General features: G+C 42.9%; 1 protein-coding gene across 1 annotated transcript in view; it reads left to right on the forward strand.

The window, feature by feature from the left end:
- The window catches only part of EFCAB11 (EF-hand calcium binding domain 11), a 175,920-nt gene that overhangs the window by 6,413 nt on the left and 146,239 nt on the right, over positions 1-23,268 (forward strand). The window contains exons 4-5 of the mRNA XM_084792039.1: positions 21,008-21,109; positions 21,944-22,034. Of these exons, the coding sequence (XP_084648165.1) occupies positions 21,008-21,109; positions 21,944-22,034 (193 nt within the window). The remainder of the gene's footprint in view (positions 1-21,007; positions 21,110-21,943; positions 22,035-23,268) is intronic.

Raw genomic sequence — 23,268 nt, forward strand, 5'->3', positions numbered from 1 at the left:
TCATGGCTGAATAAAATTCTACCGTGTATTGAATTTTCTTTATGTATTCATCTTGTGATGGACATCTATGCTGATTCCATTTCTTAAATACTGTTGACAGTGCAGTAGTAAATGCGGCTGTGGAAGTGTTTCTGGAAGGACCCAGGAGCCAGAGCGCAGTCACACGGTAATTCTGGTTCAGGTTTTAAGAAACCTGTGCTTCTTTCTATGGTAGCTGCTCCAGTTTGCACTCTCACCAGCAGTGACAAAGGGTTCCTCTTTCCCCACATCCTTGCTACCGTTGTGGTGTTTGTTTATTCTCCTGCTGTAGATTTCTTATACATTATCCTAGGTTTCATAAAGATAATTTACTTCAGGTGAATAGTGAATTTACTGTCTTTCTATTCTTTTCCTGTAGCCCGCTTCTGTCCCCAGCTTAATCTCCTTCCTTCTCTCAATATTCTTTTTGCTTTTATGCTGTCCCCCTCAGTATGTGTGCATTGGGGGGTTATGCATTTATAAATAATTCTAGGACCTGTAAATAAAAGAAAACTAGTCTTCCTCTGTCTGCCCTGTTTCATTTAATGTGATGGTCTCTAGTTGCACCCATTTTCGAGCTAACAACGTAATTTTATTTTTTTAATGGCAGAATGAAACTCTGCTGTGTATGTGTACCATGTTTTCTTTATCCATTTTTCTGTTGATAGACACATAGGATAATGGCATAACTTTGTGTTTGTAAATAGTGCTGCACGAAACATTACAAATAGTGTATTAGTCAGAATTTACAAAAATGTGTGTGTGTGTGTGATTTATTTGAATGACTTACAGGCTGTGGTTCAGGTAATCCAACAATGGCTGGCTATAAATCCAGAAGTTGCTCAGTCTGGATGTCTGGAATCCCAAAGACGTCTGTTCCAGGGGCATTAAGGAATGGCTATGTTAACAAGGCCAGGGGAAGCAGGCAAAGAGCAAAAGCATCCGCCTCATATAGCCTTTGAGCAGAAGGTGTGGCCCAGATCAAAAATGGGTCTTTCTGGCACAAGAAACAGATTAAAGTCATGTGGTTTCCCACCTTAAGATCTGGATTAGAAGTGGATCTTCCTACTTCAAATTAAACCAACATCCCTCACAGTGTGCCCTCCATATTTGGATTTTGGTTAATTCCAGATGTGTTCATTTTGAAAACCAAGAATAGCCTTCACACATAGGCATTTCTGTGGTATGGTAACGCATATGCCTGAAAGGGGAGCAGTCACGGTCTCTACTCTTACTCAATAGTCATTTCATTCTTAGAGGAATACCACAAGAGAAAGAACTGAAAGGGATTCAAGGAAGAAACAACTCAAGTGATGCTAATTTGTAGATGATAAGAGACCCTAACGAGTTCATCTGAAAATTCTTAAAAGGGACAAGCATTCAGCAAAGTAGCAAGAAACAAAATCAAAAGACAACAGTCAGTAGCTTTTCTCTATATCAATAATGAACATGCTCAGAAAGAAACCAGGAAAGCAAAGCAGTTACATTCATAAGAGCTTCAAAGAAACAAAACCAAAACAAAACAAAAGACTTCTGTGGTCCAAAATTTAAAGCGTTGAAGAAATGGAAGATGAAGCTAAAAAGTAAAAACATCTCACCCATGGATTGGCCCAGTCAACATAGTGAAAAGCAGGCAATATACAGGTTTTCTGCTAACCCATCCAAATATTCCCATTGGTCTGGAGGTATTGATTTGTAGTTAAGAACCCTAGGTGTTAGAGTCACCAAACATGACCTGTGTGCTGTAACAAGACTAGATACTGTCTTCAGAAGCAACCACAACCAATGGATAGCCCAGTATACAAATACAGTAATAGTCAATTTTAAAAAGCTACTCCTAAACACAGACTAGGCTCTGTAGAAGTTATGTTCAGACAAGTTGTAAGCCAAAACAAAACAAGTATGATAGTTTTAATTATCAGCCTGACAAAATGTAGATTCTCAGTGAGGGACTGTGTAAGTCAGACTGGCACGTGGGCATGTCTGGGAGGGACTGTCTTGATTGCATTGATGTGAGAAGACCTGGCCCACCGCGGTGGCACCATTGCCCGAGCTTGGGGACCTGGGACTGTATACAGGGAGGGAATGAGCTGAGGGCAAGGGCCACAGAAGCGTCCATTCTTGACTGTGGCTGTGGCTGGCTGCTTCAAGTTCTTGCCTTGCCTTTTCCCATAGCCATGGACCATAGCGCGGATTTGTAAGACAAATAAACCCCTTTTCCCTTAAAGTTATTTCTGTCAGAACGTTATTTTTTTTTTTCAATTACAGCAGAAGAAAAGAAAGTAGAACAAGTGAAGTAGAAAAGTGCCAATAGGACTAAAGGAATAAAACGCAGCAGGAGACACTGTGCCCTCAGTCAGTGTGTCTTCCTACTGGGGTGCGTGTGGTTTCTCCTCCTCCCCCGAATGTGTCTTGTGGAGTCTCTGCTGATGTGGGCAAGGTTGTTAGTTTCAGTTACCCATCTGGTTGGAGTCATTGTGCTCCTCCTGCTGTGGGACTCTTGTTCTTTCCCAGAATTCCCTCAGCTAAGCCCCACACCTATCGCTGCCACTCACCCACTTCATCTCCCGTATGTGACAATCATACTCTGCATGCGGAGTCCTGTGCAACGGGGGCCCTGAAGAGTGTGGAAGGCCTGGCTAGTTGGGTTTACCTTTGTGGCTAGGTGTCTCTTTTTGGCTGGCAGATTTACACATGTCTGTGCAGCTCTGATGTTCTCTGACTCTGAAGGAGGCAGTGGTGGGGATGGTCCCTTCTCAGACAACAGCCTATCCAGGCTCCTGTGCCACTTGGGCCTCCATTTATGGAGCCCTCTCAGCTCCAGCCATCTTTTCACCCATACATGGCCCATCTATCCCCTGGCTGCACCTCTACAGCCTGCCCATGTTTCCTCCAGCTCACTGTTAACTATAGCACCCATGTTGAGTGGAAGAAAGCACCTCCTGCAAGCTACCTCTGACTCCAATACGGATGAGCATCATGGTGTATAGCTGGGCAGCTGTTAGGACCACTCTTGGCTGCTTCTCTGTGAATATTTCACGTTAGCTTAGGCTTATTTTTTCTCTTAGCAATCAGCTTACCAGGTTGCACAGAGGCACCTTCTCATTCACAGCAGTGGTTAATTTTAACTGTCAGCTTGACACAAGTAAGAATCACCTGGAAAGAGTCCCAGTGACTGTTGCCTAGCTCAGGTTGGTGCCCGTGGGCATGCCTATGAGGCAGTTTTCTTAATTGGGTTATTGGAAATGGGAAGACCTCCCCTGAATACGGCTGGCACCATTTCACGGCTGGCTCTGAATTGTATGAGGAGGGAAAGCAGGCTGAGCGCTAAGCAGGCCTCGTCCACTTCTTAACGTTCTTGACTGTGGGCGACATGTCTGCCGCAGCAGCGTTCCCACAGCGATGGCCTGTGACGAGGAATTGTGAAACAGAGCAAACGTTTTCTCCTGCGGATTGTTTATCGTCATAACAACATACAGTAAACTAAGATGCCCACCATCTTATCAAGACGTTCTTTCCATTTTGAGTTAATTTACCAGCATGATGAGTTTATAATAGGGGATTTTTAACTATTCAAAAAGATGAAGACGAAAGTGTCACTTATAATTTAACATCCATAGAATGATTCCATTTTAATTTTCCATGTGTGCGTGTGTATCTATGTGTGTGTGTGTAAATATTGTCCTGTCTTGTCACTGTGATAAAATACCTTACAGAAGCAGCTTAAGGAGGGAAGGGTTGGTTTTGGCCTTTCTTTCCTGGGTACAGTCCTTCGTAGCTGAACATCATGGTGGAAGGAGTTTGAGGTTGCTAGTGACATCTCTGCAGTCAGGAGGGAGAGATCAGTGACTGCTCTGTCAGCTGCCTGTCTCCTTTATTCAGCCCAAGCCCTAGCCAGGGGAGTGGTGCTGACCACATTTAGCTAATCTAGATGCTCCTTCACACACACACACACACACACACACACACACACACACACACACACACACACACGATGAGTTTCCATGGCAATTTGAAATCCCTTTGAATGAATAATCCAGGTTAACTGTCACAGACCAGGTCTTCCTGGTAGCCAGTGGTGGCCTCAAGTTGTGGCCTCCTGTCTCACCTTCCTACATGCTCCACCATGCTGGCTCTGGTGCTGTTTTCTGACCTGAGCAGCTGGAGGACTGAGAGGAACGCTGAATTACGAGTAAAGGAAATGATTGACTGCGGCTGGGGGGAGGGTCAAGAGCTCAGTTTTTAGGACGTTGAATTTCAGAAGTCTTAATCCATACGTCAGATCAATTAAGAGTTTGCAAGTGGAACACTAGACAGCTCTGGGGTGAAGAAATAAAATTGGGAATATTAGCATGGAGATGCATTTTTAAATCATACATGGGATGAAACTGCATGAGCAGAGATAGGCAGGCTGAGCTCTTTGGAACTGTATTTAGTGAAGGGGTCATTTAAAGGCCAAGGAAAAGGTAAAGGAGACTTAGGAATGCCAGGTGGAAAATCACAGATGTTGGTTGAAAAGCCAGAGGCAGTGGTGGTTCATGAAGAGAGTGGTTAAGTGCTGCTGAAAGGTCTGGTAGCAGACGCAATGTGTGATGCAATGTGTGATGTCACCAGCCAGGCTAGCGCTGGTCAAAGAGGAGTGTGACAGTGTGAGCAGTTGTGTTGTACGGTAAGTCTGGAGTGGCCACTGGTCTGGATGAATTTTGTTTGTTATTGTGGTAGTGGTTTTTGGTTGGTTGGTTGGTTGGTTAGTTTATTGGTTTTTGTGTTTTCAAGACAAGATTTCCCTATGTAGCCTTGGCTGCCCTGGGCTCACTTTGTAGACAAGGCTGGCCTCGAACTCATAGAGGTCCACCTACCTCTGCCTCCTGAGTGCTGGCATTACAGGTGTGGGCCAGCATGCCCGGCTCTTGTTTATTGTTTTTAGATGGAAGAACATGCCTCTGTGCTAACAGAATTGTCTGTTGAAGAAGGAGGAAAAAAAGGAGTTTGAGTGTGTGTTTATGAGTTGTGTGTGGGGTGGGTGGGTGGGTGTGGGTGTCTGTGTGTGTGAGGTATGTGTGTGGCAGAGAGAGCCAGCTACTGAGTGGGCAAACACCTTTTTGTTTGAAGAGATAGGATCCAGATCATGCTGAGTTGGTTTTTTCAAAACTATGCCTTTCTTTGAGAAATGATTTAAAATTTACAAAAGCTGCAAAATAAAAATAGTTAGAAAACAGCTTTATACCCTTTATCCAAATTAATTTATTGTTAATATCTTTCCGTTTGTCTTATCATCTGTTCTTCTATGTCTTTCCCCAGTACATTGCTTTTTTAAAAAAATCTAATTTACTATCTATATTCTGTTTTTACCAGTTGATCTAATAATGTCCTTAATAGCTTTCCCCCCTTTTACTGCAGGAATTCATTTTTGGTGTTATCTCTATAATCTGTAATGTTTCTGCAACATTTTGATAGTATTTTAGAACTTTGGTGAGTATAGAGTTCTCCTTACTCCTTGTGCTATGTCTAAATAACAGTCCACTTTCAGTGTAAAGGCACAGATAAGAGGATGAAAACTAGATAGTGCTAATATCAATCAAAAGAAAGCTAGATAAGATAAAGTACAGTAAGCTGACTTGAGAAGGGGAGCACTGCAGGCTAGGCATAGTCATTTCAGAGATACAGGACTCAGTCCATCAAGAATGCTAAGCAGTTTCAAACACTTAAACTTCTATTCAAAATTCTGAATACACAAGGAAAGACATGGAATGGGGGAGAAGACCAGTAAGTCTACAATGGTGCTCTGCATCCTCATTCCCAAGGATAACGGAGCAAGTAGACCCCAGTCAGTGGTGCTGCAGAAGCCCCCACAGCATCATCAGCCACCAGATGCCCCAGCTGTCATCTGTAGTGTACTCCCCTCAGGAACTGCTGGGCGAATCCTTCATAAGCCTTCACCGCACATTCCTGTAACAGATACATCTTATGGTACATTCACTCTTGTGGTCAGATTATATTAGAATCAATAGCAGGGGGTGCCAGGGAAAGTCTCGGCTATTTGGAAACTAAGTAGCATATTTCTAAATAGCTCATAGGTCAAACAAAATCAAAAGGGGAAATTTAAAAATATTTTTACTTAAAAGGTAGTACTTCACATCTTTATGAGATGGACTGAAATTAAGTCTTACAAAGTACTGCTAAGTTTCTGTCCTATGAAAAAGAAAATCAGTCTCAAATTGGTGCCCCCAGCTTTCTTACAAAGATTAAAGTGAAAATCAATGAGACTGAGAGGAGAAAGACAGAGAAACTAAGAGCTGCTTTATTATTATTTTTAATTAGTGAATCAATAAAACTGAGAAGCTTGCCCACATAGGTGAGGGGAGGTGGAAATTACCAATCTCACGAATGACAGAATGGCTGTTTAAGAATGATTCAGAAGTACAATTTTATGTCACCAGTTTAGCAGCTAGATTAAATCGCAGGGTTTCTTGAAAGACAGAACCTACTGGAAACACAAGAAGAAAGAGACAATGGGAGCGTTCCTGTCTCTATTAAAGAAATTGAATTTTCAGTGAGGACCGTGTAAAGGCAGCTCTCGGTGCAGATGGTTTCAGTGATGTGGTTTACCAAATATCAGAGAAAGAGGAAGAGTAAGCAGTGGGGTTTACAGTCTCTGCTGTCCTCCTCCTAAGCGCTGATTAAGTCATGGTCCTGTTTTTCTGGGCATTTGGTGTATTTTTTTCTCTCTACTTTTGTGCGTTGTGAAATTTTACACTTAAAAAAAATTTAAAATATGAAGAAAAAAAAAACCCAAACAAGTAGCTGCTTTCTAATCACTCCTGTAGTATCTCATGAGTAATACTCAGAGTGTCACTCAGGCACGTAGCTATCTTTGTGATTGCAAGCCTTATTCTTGCAAACCTTGTATAAGCATCAGTTCCACAAACACCGTTCCTGATGGAGAGAGCACTGAAAACTCTCTGCCAACCTCAGCCCTTGGCTCTTTATTCCGTGGCCCTTTTGTGTATGGTGTTAGGGATTAGACCCAGGGTCTCATGCGTCCCACTCATGTCCTTAACAGTGAGCTCTATCCCTAGCCTTCCTATACTATTTTTGTGTTGCAGGAAACATGGTGCCGTGGTATTTTAAAATTGTCAAATACATTTTCATATACTGTTTCAGATGGTAAGTAACTTTTTCTTTTAAGATTTATTTTGTGTGTGGGTGGGTATTTTGCCTGCATGTGTCCACATACACGGTGTAAGTAAGTGGGACTTGTGAAGGCCAGAAGAGGGCTTTGAATCCCCTGAAGCTAGCGTTATCACCATGTGGGTTCTGGGAGGCAAACTCAGGTCTCATGCAAGAGCAACAACCACTCTTACACGGAGGTTTCTCTCCAGTGCTGTTGTAGGATAGCTTCATATTTAGATGGAAAACACATTTATTTGTTCATTTTTAATTTTACGCATGTGTCTTCTTCTCTGTATGTGTATGCAGGTGCCCACAAAGGCCAGAAGAGGGCACTGGGTTCCCTGGAACTGGAGTTACAGGCATGTGTGGGCTGCCCCATGTGGGTGATGGGAACCAGACTCAGTCCTCTGCAAAAGCAGCAAATGCTCTGCACAGCTGTCCAGCCCATTTTATTTTTTAATATAGAAGCTTAGATACCCTGTATGAAGTATTGCTTTTAAAACAATATTTTCAGAAGAACAGGTGTTTTGTGTAATCCCTAACTTAATATAGTTTCCTTAGACTTTTAATTTCCTGTTTTTTCAGGATATTCACACAATATTTTCCACACTTCCAAAATATTCAAAATATTGTCTCTTTGGTGTTCAATTAGTTATAATGTCTTGGTGAAACCTTTCCTGCATTTCCTCCTTTGGAGTTTCTGTGTTTTTATACCAATCTTCAAAGACTTCTGTCTTTCGGCAGGAGGCTCTGCTGCTGGCTGGTTTCTCTGTTAAGGACTGGACTTTTCTGCCTGGACAAGGGTCTTCCCCTCACTCACTCTCTGTCTGTCCTGTGACTTTGCTGGTATGTTCAGTGTGACTGTGGCTGAAAGCACCTGACCAATGATCATTTGCATAAGTCTTTTTCTTATATATGTTTTGTGATTTTGAATTCATAAAGAATTCTTAGTATTTGTTGGTCTGATGCTCAAGCTAGTCTAAAGTTCTCTAAGAAGCTGGTGGTGTCTTCACTTCCCTGGTTCTGGGACTTCAGGCTATTTCTTTAGGCCATTTGACCTATTTCTTTATCCCCACACTGAAGACTGTCTCTCCTTAACTGCAGGAATTAGCTGTGAGGTTAACTTGACTTTCTTTAGTTTTCTGAGGTATACAGAGGTTCTGAGAGAATGACTTCCCAATTCTTTACCTGTGGAGTGAGTTCTTTGACATAAATGTTGGTTTCCACGGTAACTTTCCCCACAGACAGATTGTTCCTAGGCCTCCTCCTAGTAAGTGCTGTCTCATGTTTAGTAAGATGTGACTGCATGAAAAGGTGTTCCCACAGGAGTCAAACTCGTGGGGCTGTGCCCTGGTCTAAACACTGAGATGCGTTCTCACAGAAGTTTTCTGTCTTCATTCCAGAAATGTCCCCTGGGTGTGAATGCTCTGCAGTAAAGTCCGGGCTGGTGTGTGGGATGACATCTGTCCATGCCCCCCCCCCCCAACTTAGTTTTGTTTGCTTAGTTCTGATGTCTGAGAAAGATTTGACTTACAGCTTGATCAAAACTCATAACTTATGATCATGAACTCTCTCCATTTTTGGTGACTTTCTAGTGGTTGAATGCTGTCCTCACTCTGCCTGCTTGCCATCTTCAGTACTGAGCTTCCTTTGGACAGCTTTATTGTGCAGGCACAACTATTCCTTGTTCAGCACATTGACACGCCTTCTATGCCTGAGCTCTATGCATAATGAAGGCACATTTGCTCACATTCATTATGGCCAAAAGGCTGCTTCACCTGGGGTTTTTCAGAACTGAAAACAGGTGTAGGGCCCTCTAACTTTGATAATGCACACGGGGACTTTCTCCAGTGTGTGCCTCCTTGTATTTACTGTTAAAGAATGAGTCTCACAACCATTTCTCCACCAAATCATTAGGATGCTTCTTTCCCTAATTTAATCTCAAAGTGTGTTTCAAAAGGTCACTGAGTAAATTAGACATCTGAGAAATTCAGGGGATTGTCAGAGGAAGGATTAGTTTGGAAGGTTGAGATCAGATGTGGGTGCTTAGTTCTTGTTTCAAAATTACCCGTGAAGACCTGCTTTCTTCTCCAGGCTTCTAGTATTTTTCTTCTCCCAGTTTGAGATCAATATCAAATTATCTTTCTCAGAGAATCTCTTTTCTTCAGGATTAAAGGAACAGATTTATGTAACTAGGGCGCCAGCTCGCTCCGTCCAGCTTCAGTTTGGGTTTCTTTGCTGGTGAAACTCAAGGCTACAAACATCTAAGAGAAACAGTTAAATAGCTATTCCACGAGAAATTAACATTGAACCCCGCTGCCAACATGAATTCCTTCTATTAGAACTGCAAGCCTAAACCAATTTCACACCGTCAAGTCCTTTCCTTCTCAGTAGATCACAGGGGTCATGTTTACCACATGGTATTTTTCTTGAAAGAAATGGATTGTGCACAGATTAAATGTCCTCAAATATGCTATCTTTCTCTCTCCACAGAGTGTTCTTCACATTTATTTTTTATATATGTATAAGTGTTTTGCCTGCATGTATGTGTGTGCCTGTGGATGGCAGTGAGCTACCATGTAGGTGATAAGACCTGAACCTGGGTCCTCTGCCAGCAGCAAGGGCTGTTAGCCAATGAACCATCTCCAGTCTCTCTCCATAGTATTTTGACTGAAGGGGTCAAGTGTTGGTCTTAGCTTCCTGGAACGTACCTATTTTGATAATCAATTTTCCAACGTCCTTCTGGGTATTTGTGACTGCGAATTCTTTTTCTGCTACCCATAGTTTGTTTTTGTTGTTACTGCTGTTTGGTTTTGCTTGCTTGCTTGTTTTTTAAAGACAGAGTCTCATCTAACCCAAACTAGCCTCAAACTTTCTACATAGTCAAGGATGACCCTGAACTCATGAATCTCTTGCCTGGCCCTCCGAAGTGTTGGCAGTAGAGACCTGTATCACCATACCTGGCCATCGTCATAGCTCTTCTTCAAGGCCAGGTCATGGCAGGTATCTATGCGGGGTTCTTTGGCTATAGAGCTTTCTAGATGATGAGGTCCAGACACATGTCCTGGGTTCCCCTTGACTCAGCTGCTCCTAAGTAAAGATTAAGTTCTGAAGATACACTTCACTTCCAGTTTGGGACAGTACCTAGATGCCCAAGTACTGTTTTCCAAGGGCTTAAAGTTATCTTAGAAGATGGGTCATGTCTGTTAGAAGTTCCTTGTGAAAATTAAGAAAAATTCAAAGTTGGATCAAAGCTATTAGAAATAGGTATAGGATATCTGGAGAAAAGTACATGCGGGGAAAATTTGGGAGGATTCCCAAGTGAGTAGCAAAAAAGTAGCACTGGCATTTTTACTCCGGACACCCAGCAAGCAAGTAGGTATAAGTAACAACCATCTAGGGTCACCAAGACAAAGGAACTGGAGAAAAATAGTCAAGCCATGTAGTTAGGGAGCAACAGGTCTCCAATGGGCTCGATGTCAGTATACAGGCTTTGTCGCTTAGCGGAATTCGTTTATAGCTCCCCTAAGTACGTTGATGAAAGAAACTGGCAGCTAGAAGAGACCTAAGACACACTCACCTGTGCCCTTTTAAAGATGAGGAAACCGATTCAGAAGAGAATACACACCTGGCATTTGTGTAACTCCTTATAAAAGACAGTTGCATGTGCTACATCATTTATTATTTTATAGACAGTAATTACAGGTGTCTGTGATGAGCGCTGTGTAGTAGATATTCAATCAACTTTACGATCCTATCAAGTGCACTCCCTTTGAGAAGCTAAACATGTGAAGTTTAGAGTAGTTAAGTCATTTGCCCAGAATGCCACAGCTGGCTTGGAAGGAGCAGACCAAAGCCATCTATCTAGTTTGCAATCTTGCTCTTGTGGCCACTGATAAGCCCTTCTCTTGATTTTCAATAGTGCCATGAATCGCGTTTATGATTACAGTAGGACAAGAGGCTGGTATTCACTTGCCTAAGGAACATGAGTTGAAATCAGGAATGGTGCCCGTTTACAAATGGCAAATCAACAGGTTCCAGTAGTCACTGATTTCAGAGTTTGCTTTGAATCCTAGCATCAAGAGCAAATAGAGAAGCAAGAAGAGTGGTCAGCATCCACATAGGACAATCCTTCCCACAGGGTGGGTGATGTCAGGGCTAGGGCTAGGGCTGGAGGGTTAGAGGGTTAGAGGGTTAGGGCTCGGGTTAGAGTTAGAGTGTTAGGGCTTAGGTTAGAGTTAGAGGGTTGGGGTTAGAGGGTTAGGGTTAGGGCTAGAGTTAGGCTTAAGGTTGGGGTTAGGTCCCTGGCCTCGGGTAGTTTTTCCATACCATCTTATAAGGGAGAGGCTGCTGAGTGGCTATCCATGTCCATAGACTGTTCAGTACACACAGCAGTGAGTTTTGTGGCTCTTCCTTAAATTTTGTTCAGTGAAGGTGCATGTTTAATGCCAGGACATGTCAGCATGACTCAGTGGAAGACCAAGACCATGAGTCCTGAGTATAGGTCTCCTAGATGATCTGTTGTGATTGTAGGTGTTGCCTGAATAGCAACAGTGTTAACTTGTTGGTGCTCTTGGCCTTTGTATGCTAAGTGAGCACTACTGATAAGAACCCAGTGAGTATGCTCCGCTGAGTCTTCACACAGTTATCTCCATTTTTATCCCAGTTCTTTCTAGAATATGGTCCAGGGGTAGGGGGATGGAGCCAGCGGAGTGGAGGACAAGTACTTCAGAATTTTGATTTGGTTTAATGACTAGATTGAGAATTTTTTGTTTTCTTATATCATAGCCTCTTTAAAAATAACCTTTTTTACTTTCATACTTACACAAGAAAAGGCTTTCCTGGAAGTTAATTTTAACCTTCAAATTTGAATGATGGGAAAATCAAAGGGATTGATTCATCGTCATGGTAATTATGGGCTGTTTGACTCAGTCATGCTATCCAGTGTAAGTTCAATTGAAAAATAATTTGTAGATGATTAGGTTAATGGCCAGTTGGCTCGTGCATCTTGTCTATTACTGTCTTGTCTGATTTGCCAGCTGAGTAAATATAATATTTTCCTAAATTTAAATTTCCATTTGCTAGTCTTTTAGGTCCTGTACTGTGTGTATCTTGTGTGTATCAGGCTCCTATTTGAGAACAAATATCAAGGTGTAACAGGAATGAAGTCTTTCACATTTTACTTAACGTTTTAGTTCTTTTTCTCAGCAGGAAGCTGCATACAGACAAAAGCTGCTATATCTTGAAATGATAACCTGGAGACCAGTTGTGTTGCCCACATATACACGTCTGTAAGTTTACCTCACTCTCCATTTAGAGGATGATGGTGAATATGCTTTATATACGCTTCACTGTAGGGACAGGAAAGACCAAGGAGACAGACACTGGCCCAAAGACAATTTGGGCTCACAAACATGTTTCGTTAGGGAGGTTATAGGAAAGACACATTGCCTCTTGTTTTGTGGCTGGATGTTGTGCAAGTACTGTAGACAAGAACACGTGAGAGGACAGGAAGCTTTATTTCTGGAAGCAGACGTTAAAGGTGGGTAAGATGTGGGTAAGGGGTGGAGCCAAGAGGAGAATGCAATGAATAAATGAATGTAGAGAGTTGCCAGCAGCAAACTCAGCTTAGAGTCACACTTTCCCATACACTCCACCCCCGTAAAAGCCCTGGGCATCACTGTGGCTTTGCTGAGGTGTTTATCACTGTCAGGGCAGGCTAGGCTGTCTGCTCTGTGGCTTCCTCCTAAACACGTCTGGTAGACTCTTCCCCCCCGCCCCCCATGGTGTTTACTCTCAGATCTCGATTTCTCTCCTTGTAGCAGTGCTGTCCAAACACTCTCCTCTTCGACCTGGACACCCTAATCTTTCATGTCTCAAGCCATTAAGAAAGTATCCCTCCCAACCCAGAATACCTTGGGGGCCTGCTATCTCCTGCACCGCAAGGACTGTAATATGTGACCGGAAATGACCTCCGCATAGTCCCATTCACTGGTCTCACGGAGCTGAGAGCTGGAAAGGAGGTTAAGGGCCATTTTGCTGAGAAGATTGAGGCTTTAACTTGCTGAATAGGGCGGGACTTGGCACTGCCAGCTTTATGCTTTATGCTGAGAAGATGTGCATAATAAAAAGGTAATGATTCCTGTCCGTGTTCATAGGAATAAAATCTCTACTCTGTCGTAACCTGTTTCTAACCCGTTTCCTTCTCAGTGATAGATAAAAGCTTGATTTCTTCTAGTAATAAAGAGGCTGTTCTCTTTATTCTACTGTCCTGCAGGCAGGTGGAAGGAAGTGTTAGTCCCCTGGATTTGCTTACCCGCCTTGCTCTGACAAGTCATCATGCGATGTCACTTTCACTTCCTGGCTTTATAGTCTTTTTATACAAACACACTATGCCCCCCCATCATGGCTTCCAAAACTCACAATCTGAATTTTATTCCTCAAACTAGAAAAGGCTTACATTATGTCCTCCTCCCCTTTTCTTTAAGATGGAAAAAAAAAGCCACTTATCCTTTTAAGCCCTTAGTTTTAGACATTTCAATCCTTGGGAAAATTAATATATGGTAGAGTGAGCATGAAGCTTGCTTTCTTTTCTAAACCTAGGACCAGCTTACAGCCAAGTAACCTGGCATTTTTATTGTTTTCTCCTTCACTCTCCCTGGGTTTATTGCAGTTTCTAATTTGAGCTCCCTGTGATAGCCAGACACTAGACTTCTTCATTTTCAAGAGGATTTCTCTGCATGCGCTGACCCTGAAACTTAGAACCGTGAACCACAAAAAGATATACATAATGGAACTTTCAAAGAAAGAATTTTTGATAGTTTTATTCGATTTTTTGAATACATTCACCCCTGTGGTGAAAGCTGATTACCCTCCTAGGAGACAGTCTTTCAAAAAGTAGGGAGGGGGAATCTCCTTCGTAGTCTCTTTCTGTATGGCATATCTGTATCACACATATTAAGTAGTTTAGGAAGTAAAAATAAATACATGTCTTCATCATAAGACATGAAAAGTGTTCATTTTGCCAAGGATAGATTACAAACGGAAGGACATATTTTCCAGTTGTGTAGAAAATGCCTAGACTTACAGAATCAGGAAGGATTTGTAAACAGCATTGGACTTTATGATGGTCTGGACCTTAAATATTCTTCAAAGGCTATGTACTGACCTATGATGCTCCTGAGAGGTGGTGGGGCCTTTAGGAGGCAGGGCCCAGTTCAGGGAAATTAGGTGTGCCCTTGAAGGGGATATTGGGGTACTTGTCTCTCCTTTCTTTCTTATATAATCTTATACTATCAAAGAGACAGCTTCTCCCATCATGCATTACAGCCATGATAATAGGACCCAGGGATAGACTGAGCTCTCTGAAACCAGAGGCAAAGATAAACCTCTGTTTGGGTTATTTGTCTTATATTTGTCAGCATGGCAGGAAGCTAACAGCTGCTAAACTGTGAGCCTCAGGCAGGCATCCTGTGAGGCCACTCCCACTGACAGTGCTCCACAGGGAAAACAAAAGAAAAAAAAATGTCTAACAACACCAGTAAAGTCTGGATACACTAACAGATTGATCACACCTCTGAAGGCCTGTTAGTGAACACAAATAGACATCAAGACCCTGTAATTCTTGGTGTCACTGGTGTTGTGGCTCTGAAATGTAACTGCATTGGTGTGTGTGTGTGTGTGTGTGTGTGTGTGTGTGTGTGTGTAGGTAACTGTTTAAATGTAGCTGTGTACACAGAGAACTCAGTATTGTGTCTGAATGTAGAATTTTCTAGAACGCATTCTTTTGCTCCAGGGCGGAGGCTTAGATAATGCATTGGGTATGAGATCTCACATAAATGGAATTATTGAGTCTTTGTGAAGTGGTAATTTTTGGTTTGACTATTGTGACAGCAGGTGGAGCTAGTAGTAAGAATTCTATATCTAGGCCATTTAAAAAGCAGCAAGATCTACAAAGCTTACATCAGTGTGTTTGTTGCAAAGCTTTAAAACAGTAAATTATTAAGTATTAGCTTTGGAAAGTGATTTTAGTATTGCAGAAGGAAAAGCCATGCTAAATAAAAGCTTAGTCTTCAGAAAAGAGGCTTGTGTTTAGGTGTGTGTGGCCCTGGAAGAAGACCTGAGGGCATGCTGTGGAACATGTGTTTACACAGTTTAATGTGTACATGGTACCCCTGACCCCCACCAAGCTTAAAATATGAGCTATACGACTCTGTGGGGAAAACAGTATGAAAAGACACGATTATTCATAATAGAGTTATTTGTGGTATTAGATTGTTTTTCATTTGAAGTGGTACCAAACATACAATTTAAATATTTTTTCTATTAAAAACTAAAGAACATTTGCTTTTTATACTATACAATTGTGAAATGATGACCTGTATACTTTATAATTCCAAATATGGATGTATTATCTGAATATGTAATTAAAAAGACACCAGCATTCATATGCTCCCTTTTCTTATGAATCGCACGCTGAACCATGAAACTATACTCTGCTTCTCTTTTCTCTAAGTGAGATAGTAATCAGAGAAGATCTTAGACATGCATTTTCTTTTTCTCTGAATACTTTTTTTCCCTAAAGCAATGGTTTATTATACTGGCCATGTAAATAAAATGTGACTTACTTTTTGCCGTTACTTTTTGGAGTTAAAGATGATTCAAAACATACATATTTTAATTTTTTAAAAATTTATTTATTTTTATATCCCAACCACAGCTTCCCCTCCACCTCTCCTGTCAGCCCCCACCCCCACCCCCAGCTACTCCTCCTCCTCCTCCATTTCTCTTCAGAAAAATGTAGGCCTCAATGGGTATCAACCAGCCACGGCATATCAAGTTGCAGTAAGACTAGGCACCTCCTCTCCTATTAAGGCTAGATGGGGCAACCCTGTTAAAGTTATTTTCACATAACTATTTGTTTTTCAGTTTGTCTCTTAACCCAGCTATCATACAAATAATTGAGACTCTTACATTTGTTTAATAATAAGCTTCACAACACAATAACTAAGCAGTTATTACTCTATTCTTAACCCTCTAAGCTAATTTGCCTTCCTCCCAGCATACATCCCAGAGATACTTGCACTTTAAGCTCCTCTTCCTGATGTCTCTTGGCCCTCTGCCCCTGGCTGAATCCCTTACTTCCTCTTCTAACTCCTTCTTCCCTGCCTGGCAGGAAGTCGAACTCTATTATTTCCCCTGCTCAGCAATTGGCTATAAGCTGCTTTATTGGCATACACGGGGACAGTTGGGGAGCAGAATTATACAACATTGATTCTCAGAACATGGCTTGCAAAACAGATATGCTGGGAGGGGATACAGAAATCAGCATTTGAATTACACAATAGCCTTATGCCAAGACAGTGCAGTAGGAGGAAAGGGTCCCAAAGACAGGCAGCAGAATCAGAGAGACAGCCGCGGCTTCTGGTGTTAGAGTCCCACAAGAAGACCGAGCTATCCTAGTGTAACACACGTGCAGAGGGCCTGGATCAGACCCATGCATGCTCTCTGGTTGTTGGCTCAGTCTCTGTGAGCCTCTATGAGGCCAGGTTTGTTGATTCTGTGAGTTTTCTTCTGGTGTCCTTGACTCTGCTGGATCCTACAGTCCTCCCTGACCCCTTCTGTAGGATGCCCCAAGCTCTGCCTAATGTTTGGCTGTGAGTCTCTGCATCAGTTTCTATCAGTTGCTAGGTGAACACTCTGTTACGACAACTGGGCTAGGCACTAGTCTTTGAGTATAATAGAATATTAGGAATCAATTCGTTCGCTTTTTTTCCTTTCTTTTCTTTTTTCCCCCGCAGTCATATCATCCAGTTGAGCAGTACTCCACTGGTTCTGTCTTAGGTCTCTGGGCTATCCAGCCTCTGGATCCTGGCTCTCTAGGCACTGTCACGGGTAGGCTCCCTCTCATGGTGTGGCTGTCAAGCTGGACCAGTCATTGGTTGGCCACTCCCACAATTTCTGTACCACCTTTACCCAAGCACAGCTTGCAGGTAGGACAAATTGTAGGTCAGAGGTTTTGTGCCTGGGTTGGTGCCCCAGTCCCTGTACTGGAAGTCTTTCCTGGTTATAGGAAATGGTTGGTTCAGGATCCATAGCCCCTGTTGCTTCAAGTCTTAGATTTTACCCTCATAGATTCCTGGGAGTTTCCATTGCACTAGGTTCCAGCTCATCCCAGAGATGCATGGCCCCGCCCCCATCACATTCCAGTCATCTCTCCCAGTACTCTCCCTCCCTCCCTCCCTCTGTCTTCCCTCCACCTGATCCTTCCTGTTCCCATCCGCCCCTCTTCTAGAAACAACCCCCTCCACCCCTTCACCCTGTCTTCCCACAGCGTCTATTCTATTTCTCCCTCACAGTAAGAGTCAAGCATCCTCCCTTGAACTTTCCTCTTTACTTAGTTTCTCTGCGTCTGTGGATTGTAGCATGGTTATCCTGTACTTTATGACTAATCTCTACTTATAAATGTGTACATACCACGTTTGTCTTTCTGGGTCTAGGTTACCTCCCTCAGGATGTCTTTTCTAGTTCTATCCATTTTCCAACAAATTTCACGATGCTTTTGTTTTTAACAATTGAGTAATATTTATTGTGCAAATGTACCACACTATCACTGTGCATTCTCCGGTTAAGGAACATCTAGAGTGTTTCCAGTTTTTGCCTAATACGAATGAAACTGCTGTGAATATAATTGCGCAAGGGTCTTAAGGTAGATCAATTCCCAATTTTCTGAGATACCATCAAATTGATTTCCATAGAAGTTAATTTTTTTTGCTAAAAATTAAAAATGCTATCTCCATGTTCATTCTTACTTATTACTTACATGCTACTTACCCAGCAAGCCTGTAATGGATGCCTAGAACACACAGGCATCGTGCGGAACATTGGGGATGTTTGAACAGCACACACTACCACTTCCCCCCACATCTCTTAGCTAGACAGGTTTAGGCCATTGCCATAGAGCATAATCCATTCCTTGAGTGTGTTGTGACCTCTGGGCTGCTGGACACAGCAAAGGGACTTAGCTGGGACACATCAGAGACCCTTAAAAGTGGAGGTAATGCTTTAGTTGCATCTGGGAGGAGATGTGTAATAAAGATTCACCAGGAGAAATAAAGGAAGAGGTGCTTTCAGGCAGCATCTTTACAAGTGCCAGGGCACCAGATGCTAAGAGCCTGTGGATGCAGGAAGCACCAGGATGTTTGCAAGAGGGGCTGGTGAGTGGGCTGGGGAAGGATGCTGATGGATCTTACAGAATGCACGTCACCCATGAATAAATTATTCAGGAATCTCAACAACTCTCGATGTGATTTAATTTATTAGCTTTTGGAGTTCATGAAACTAAAGTTATGGATATGATCTTTGAGAACATGCATGGCTAGACTTCAATTTCAACCTCAGCTAGCCTTTTAAAATATGTTCTCTGGTCACGGAATGATTAGATGGGAAAGGAGCTGCATCAATCTCTGTCCTTAGCAACCAACTATAGGGAAAAACTCTGCGCATGCTAACTCAGTGCAGTGCAGTCTCCCTCTGCACCTGAAGGTGCTGCACTTCAGCCAACCGTGAGGCCAAGTATTTGAAAGAAAAAAAAAATCACATCTGACCTGAACAATGTGCTCTTTTTCTTCATCATTGTTGCCTAAACAGTGCAGCCCAATCACATACTTAGCGATTATGCTACAAGTGATCTGGAGACGATTTAAGGTTTAGAGGAGAGTCGTGTAGGGTTATACCCCAACAGTACATCGTTTTGTATAAGGGATTTTTGCACCCTCCAGTTCTGATAGGTTCTGGTGGGTCCTGGAACCCCCCATCCTTCATGGACACCAACAGACATAGACGGCTGTATTTATCGAATGCCTGCCGGACATTGTTACTGGGGGATAATGCTGGCTGCCTAGAAGAGGAAGGTCAGCTGCCTCCTGGTCATTTTCCTCTTAGCTGTCTCCAAAGTGTAGTACAGTTACCACATCTAAACCACAGCACTCCATCTGTCCCCTGGTCCTACTCTCGCCCTAGGCTTTTTCATCCTTTTAACTGACACCTCAGACTGCCAAGTACTCAATCCAGAACCTCCGGGTTATATTTGACATTTCACCTGCCACATCTAACTCCTCATCAAGTTGTGTCAATTCTGTTCGAAAGCACAGCCTTCCACTCCTGCCCCTTCCACGGCCAGTGTCCATAGAGAGCCCTCGCCTCCAAACCTGTCTCTCCCTTTACGTTGTTGCTTTTGCTCCCGGTCCTTTTTCACAACAGCAATAACCTGAAATGCCCCAAGTTTAAATCAGATCATACCACTTCTCTATGGGGACCTTTACTGACTTTCTACTGCAGCGTCAGCAACGCCCTTGTCATTTGCTGCAGTCTCCAGGGCTGAGCAGTCAGGCCCCGTGTGCCTCGACAGCCTTGCGTTGGGTTTCTTCCTCTCTCTTTGAACCCCTTCTAGTTGCACGGCCTCCTATCTTGCCTACCCCATGGCCTCGCGTGTGCTGCCCACTCCCATTTCTCATCTTCTCATTTTCTCATCTTGCAGCCACTTGTAGTATTTTCATGGTTTAGTTCTTAGCTTACGTATCTCCTTCTCTGAGAGACCCCTCCCCCAGTCTGTGCTACAAGGACTCCTGGGCCCCTCTCTCATAACCTTCCAGCCCCCTCCCCATCATTGCACATGCCACAGTTTTCAGGGGTGTGTGCACTTGCAGTCAAAGTGTTAACGGCCACCTCCCCTAGTACACTGTTTCCCTTAGAACTAGAATTACATTCTTCACCTTCCACCTCCAGCATTTATTACAATGGCTAGCACATAGGGGGTTTTTAAAAAATTGTAAAATAATCAGTTTAAAGCATAAAGCTGCATAGATTGTTTTAAAGCTCATAAGTCATTAATCTCAAAAAATGAAATTAAGAAAAGTGTTTTAACATTGTAAACTTTTGAAGCTATTTTGGGAAAGGCATATGGCTCAATATTATTAGTTATGTCGCCCAAAGGATAGAGTTACACATACTTATTAGATAGTTTGGGGCTATTTTTAAAACAAAATGATAACTTTTAAATGGAAATCCTACATTATGCATATGAACTGCTCTTTCTATATATTTCAGGCTCAGTTCACTAAAATGTCTAAATTCTTGGCTCCGCTCCTTAAACCTGCTACAAAGATCACATTAGAATTCATTTTAATAGACCTCGTAAGCACAGTACCCAATCTCACATCATCACGCTGGGCTCTTTTATTACGAGAGTCACAGGAAGCTGAGCCCGAGGCTGCTGAACACGTTGTGGGGTGTACCCAGGGCTGGGGACGGTGCCAGCTCCATTGTTTATGTAATATTCTCTCCACCTTTATCTGTGGCATACAATTGGTATTGACTTTTGAGAAACTACTTCTCTGACCCTATCTCCCGGTTGGTGGCAGAGAACCTGCTGAAATGACATCTGGCTAGGGAAGAAAAGGTATTAAAGCTGCAGAAGGGAAGGAAAATTATGCGACTTTCTTTAATAACTGGTTCCATGCCTGTCTTTTGGATCTGCCAGAGGGAGAGGGCTGAACTTTTTCAAGGTCATGGTTCCTCCATTGCTTGAGAAGTGCAGGGAACCTGTGTGTCTTCACTATTGATTGCTAGGGTTGGACTTGCTTAGCGTGTAGTACAACACGATACCTTTTTGACTGTACTTATGAGTAAATATCCTTTGTGAAAGATAAAAATCAGTTTATTTGTGATATTTATCACTGTTCATGTCTGGCTTATTCTTTCTTGAAGAGGAATATAGTCATCTTTGACGAATTGTTTCCCTCCCTACGACTTCTAGGTGTATCACTTGAGGGCTTCTTAAACATCGTAAAGAGAAAGAAGGAGGCGCAGCTCTATCGGAACGAGATAAGGCACATCTTCACGGCTTTCGACGTGCACTGTAAGAGTCCTTAGAGTGTTTTCATAGAAGAATTGCCGCTGAGAAATTGTGGGTAGGAATACAACCCCAGGGAACCAAATGTGCAGTGTGCTTGGAGGAGGACTGCGGACTCACTGGCTGTGACCGCAGGCTGCGGAGAGCCTTTCCTACTGCAGGGTACTGCGTTTCTGGCACACTCCCTGATGAACTATTTACAGCTATATAATTGGGTTTGAGTACTATACCTATGTGCGCGCCTATTGTGCCTGTATCGTAGTGATGGTAGCCAAAGAACTGGCCCTAGGGGATGTAAGCCACCAGCCACCCATGACATGTGGGAGACACTTCTGCAGCTCTCACCGTGACCCATATAGCTGGAAGCATAGTTTTCCACACTAGATGTGGCTTCCAAGACTCACGCACTGGCTAAGTTATAATTTCCTCTAAGTATTAATATATCACAGGCCTAATGCCAAGCCAGAAAATGATGAATTTGGAAAACTGAAATGTTTTTGCAGGTCACAAAGACCTGATGCCTAGTGCATCATGTCTATGCAGTCCTTTCTGTAAGCCTTAGGGACTCATAAAGTGCCAGGCTGGCAGCGGCCTCCTAGTTTGTCTAACACTGCAGCAAAGGGCGGGGCATCACTACCACATTTTGAAATTTTTCCAGGGAGATGTGTTGACTGGGTGTATAATGACCCATCCATGTAAGATCAATTGTACATTACTACTGTTTTTTTTTCTAACTTTAACAATATATTAAAATGTAACCTCCTATAACCATTATGGCTAAAGCTTAGTTCACAGGCTTTATAGGCATAAGTGAATGTTTAATATTTTGTTTTCATATAGATCATGGATTTTTAACTCTGGAAGACTTCCAAAGAGCATTTAGTCGAGTGGCTCCCAAGCTACCAGCAAGGACGGTGCTGGAGGTGTTCAGGTACAGCGCTGACTGCATTTACCATTTGTGTGTTTTGTGTATTTTGAGTTTAACATAGAACCCTGGTTTATGCTGACCTTTCACTTTTGGACATTTTGTTTTTGATCCAGGAGAGAAATCTATAATTAGCCATGAGTCTAGCTCTCTGCTTTGACAGGTGCTTGTAAGGAGAGGAACAAGAGAACCTTGTATGTTTATGTGCCCTGAAGAAGATTTATTGGTATTTGACACAGTCTGCTTTTGTCATCAAGGCGATGCATGCTTTTCAGGCTGGGGAGAAGGGCTGGAGGCACATTGGTGTTCCCTCATTCATTTGCTTTCCAAGCTGCTGCTGCTGGTGTGGTTTACACATTAAGTGTACCTTAACACCACGTGATGTGCTTCTTCAGAGTGGCCCGAGGGCAGTGTGTGCTGGAACCTGCAGATTATGTTGGTGGTGTTAGTACCAGCAGGAGCAGACCTGAGAAAGAGGTCCAGCTGCCTCTTCTCTGACCTCTCTAGCTTGAGGCCATTGTCAACTGTCATCAGGTGTATTAATTAAACTTTAATCACTAGCAACATCCAAAAAAAAAACCCTAGGTACTGAAATATCACAAAGGCTAGCCCTGCAGTGGTGGCGCACGCCTTTTATCCCAGTGCTCAGGAGGCAGAGGCAGGCAGATTGCTGTGAGTTCAAGGCCAGCCTGGTCTACAAAGTGAGTCCAGGACAGCCAAGGCTACACAGAGAAACTCTGTCTCGAAAAACCAAAACAAAGGATATGCACATGTTTCTCTCCAATGAGCGGAGGCAACCCAGGCCTGAATGATAGCGTCATAGCTGTAAGGGACCCAGGTCCCCCATTTCTTCTTGTTGCCCTGGCTGCTGCTTCCTCTGAGACAGCTGTTTAAATCACAGCCATCTAACCTGAACACCAGCCTCAGGAGGAAAGGACACAGAAACCTGACTCTTCTTTTGAAGTTATGTATCATTCATTCCTTTACACCCCAGTGACCGACACATGGGTTCCCCCGTTTGTTTCTGCAGGGGATAAAGGGAGGGGCCTTGGGCCACCCGTGTCAGCTTAATAGAGATACTGATTCTGAAGAAGAAGAAGAAGGAGGAGGAGGAGAGGGAATGGATATTGGGGACATCTGGCAGATATTCCCTTTTGGGAGAAAAATAATTGAATGGAATCTGGCCAGAAGCCAGCCCTGCTCAATAGAAATTATCAAGCAGGTTATTTGAATAAGGATT

Source organism: Acomys minous (genome assembly GCF_964271855.1).
Source record: "Acomys minous genome assembly, chromosome: 8".
Lineage (NCBI taxonomy): Eukaryota > Metazoa > Chordata > Mammalia > Rodentia > Muridae > Acomys > Acomys minous.